This window comes from Nannospalax galili, unplaced genomic scaffold (assembly GCF_000622305.1).
Source record: "Nannospalax galili isolate Female #2095 unplaced genomic scaffold, S.galili_v1.0 scaffold989, whole genome shotgun sequence".
NCBI classification, from domain to species: Eukaryota; Metazoa; Chordata; class Mammalia; order Rodentia; family Spalacidae; genus Nannospalax; species Nannospalax galili.
In genome coordinates this window covers 11,963-14,574 of record NW_008359507.1, presented here as the reverse complement: position 1 = coordinate 14,574, position 2,612 = coordinate 11,963, and the positions used below count along the sequence as shown (strand labels likewise).

General features: G+C 47.1%; 1 protein-coding gene across 2 annotated transcripts in view; it reads right to left on the bottom strand.

Annotated features, from left to right (window-relative positions):
- The window catches only part of LOC103725894 (1,5-anhydro-D-fructose reductase), a gene marked incomplete at its 5' end in the record, with an annotated part of 9,614 nt that continues 7,002 nt past the window's right edge, over nt 1–2,612 (bottom strand). Inside the window, 4 exon segments of one of the 2 annotated variants that reach the window (XM_029558730.1) lie at nt 1–57; nt 1,343–1,401; nt 1,579–1,662; nt 2,226–2,298. In XM_029558730.1, the coding sequence (XP_029414590.1) occupies nt 39–57; nt 1,343–1,401; nt 1,579–1,662; nt 2,226–2,298 (235 nt within the window). 2 annotated transcript variants of the gene reach the window in all.

Below are 2,612 nucleotides of genomic sequence, written 5' to 3'. Positions count from 1 at the left end.
CTTATTCAGATTGAGGAGTTCTTCCATATCCTCCTCTGTTAATTCAAAATCAAATACCTGAAACAAAAATGAGAAGACCACAGGGGAAATGCAGAAAAACTCAAATTTCATTGGGCAAATTAGACACCCAGAACATCCCCCGAAGTGCAGCCCGCCTTCCCAAAATGCACTTTGATTTCCATTACTTGACTGACATGAGCTTAGCCTCAGCTATGTTTTAGAAACCTTGGAAAGATGAGACATGTACTGCATTTATCTTATGGGTGGGAAGAAAATACAGGAAGAGTTAAAGAAGCAAGGCATTTTCTCCACTGACCCATCTCCTCTCAAAAGGAAAAACCAGTTGTCCTTCCCTCCCCGACAAACTAGGAGCAAGTTGTCTCCTGCAACGACTAACTCTAGTAGCACCAAATCACACACTATCCTTTGAGCAATTCTGTCTTCATTTTCAAACAGTACTCTCCTCTCCTCCCTTTTCTCTGCTCCTACACTTGAGATCTATGAGCAATGTCCCCAAGACCAGCATTTCACAATGACCGTCACCCACTGCTGCTAAGGCACTAACTCCCAGAAGCAGCAACACAGGGTAGATCCCTTGACTCCACCAGAGGGTGGGGGAGGAAACCATGGGACCCCAACCTCTACCCTAGGAGATCCTTATCCTGAAAATTCTTTTGGACTAAGTGAGGGAAGTCAACAGTGTTAGACCATCCTCTAAAATCAAGGCTGGGGCTGCAGCGGTGCAGCCTTGTTGAGTGGATACCCTGGGCTATTAGGGAGAGCACTTGTACTGTGAGCCTCTGGCCACCTCACAGGATAAGCCCTCAGCACCCTCACTCTCCTGGACACTTTTCTTCTGATTAAGCTCATGTGCACAGCTCCTAGTTCCTCCAGCCCAGCCTGCCTGGCACTTCCTGTGTCTCTCACACATCAACACTCTCCTCTGTCAGCTTCAGATCACAATTCTGCTGTGATTCTTGGGAGAAGAATCTTAGGGAAGACTTTCCCCCAGTGTTTTACACATGTTCCAGCCAATTAAGATACTCAGTGCTAGTTTTCACTCCTGACTATCAAATGTGACCAGACACAGGTGAGACCTGTAATCCTTGAACACAACACCCAGGGCAGCTGCACATCAGCAAACATGTCCCAAATGAGCCAGACTGGCTAGATGCTCACTAACCCTCTATTCCTTGCTCCAGAGAATACACTGGGCAGACATAGCGTCCTCGGAGGGTCAGTGTGGCAGCAGCATGATTGTGTCTTGACAACTCAACGTGAATGGAAGTTGCGTGTTCCTATGCGGGGCTTGTCATACTGTCTTCTGATGAGTCCCTCTTACCTCCATGCCCCTCTTGTGTTAAATGGAGAAGACATCCAGGCCCGGGGGAGAGGGTAGCCCTGGGATGGAAAGAGCCTGTCCTGTGTCTCCACATGAGAGGCTGGTCACCAACACCACGTAGAATAGATGTCAGCTGGGGAAAGCCAAGGAGGTGGGCACTGCTTGTTACGGAAGTGACCAGCCCTAACTAACCCATGGTCTGAAACCTTCTAATGTAAAACCAGGAAGACATCTACCTCGAAATTCTCTCGAATCCGACTTGGGGTGACAGATTTGGGAATTACTATCACATTCCTTTGGATCTGAAATAGGATCAAAATCTGCAGGAGGAAACAAAGGGGAAGGGGCTTTCATAAGGGAAGAAATCCCATGGAATCAAATCTAAGCCACTGGAATGCTTCAGCTGTATTGTACAATGGGAGCTCAAAGGTCTCTTTGATCCCAAAGTCATTTAAAAATCAAATTCAAATACTTTGTCAGTCCATCTTTACTCACTGCTGGTAGTATAAGGAGGTCAGAGGACCCGTCAGTACTCCCACTGAGAATCCCTTAATGTGTCCCATTCCACAAATTAACTGGGCATTAGAACAAGTCATTACACATACCGACGGAATTCTGTGTTCTGTCACACTGGTTGTCCCTGCCACTGGAGGGGCAGAGGGAGCGTCCCGGGAGCTCATCCCAAGTGCTGACCGTTGAGGAAGGAAGAGTGGATGGGACGACAGAATGGGAACGTGGAAGCAAACAACTGAAGAGCCCACACGAAGTTCTGCTGTGTCAGCTCACCCAGGTGAACCTCTTGCTAGAGACTGACCAGCCTGAGGACTGATGGGAGTCAACATGGAGAAGTCTGCACCCAGCACAGGACAGTTATGCCATGTACCTGAGCAGGAGACTTCCCATGCTTCTTTGCAATCTCCTGAATGACAGGATTGTCCATCAAGTCGACTCCCTCACTAGACAGACACAGCAAAGCCTGTTTAGTGAGATCCAATACAGACCTTCTATAAAACCACATTTCTCCAAATGTATTTTATTTTACTTATTATTTTTATTTAATCTTTATTTATTTTTATTTTATACTCATGACTTTTTTGCCTGCATATATGTAAGTGCACCCATGTCTGAGGAGGCCAGAAGAGGCTGTCAGATCCGTGGAACTGGAGTTACAGACAGCTGTTAGTTGCCATGTGGATGCTGGTATTCAAACTTGGGTCCTCTGCAAGAGCAGTCAGTGCTCTTAACTGCTGAGCCATCACTCCAGCCCCCA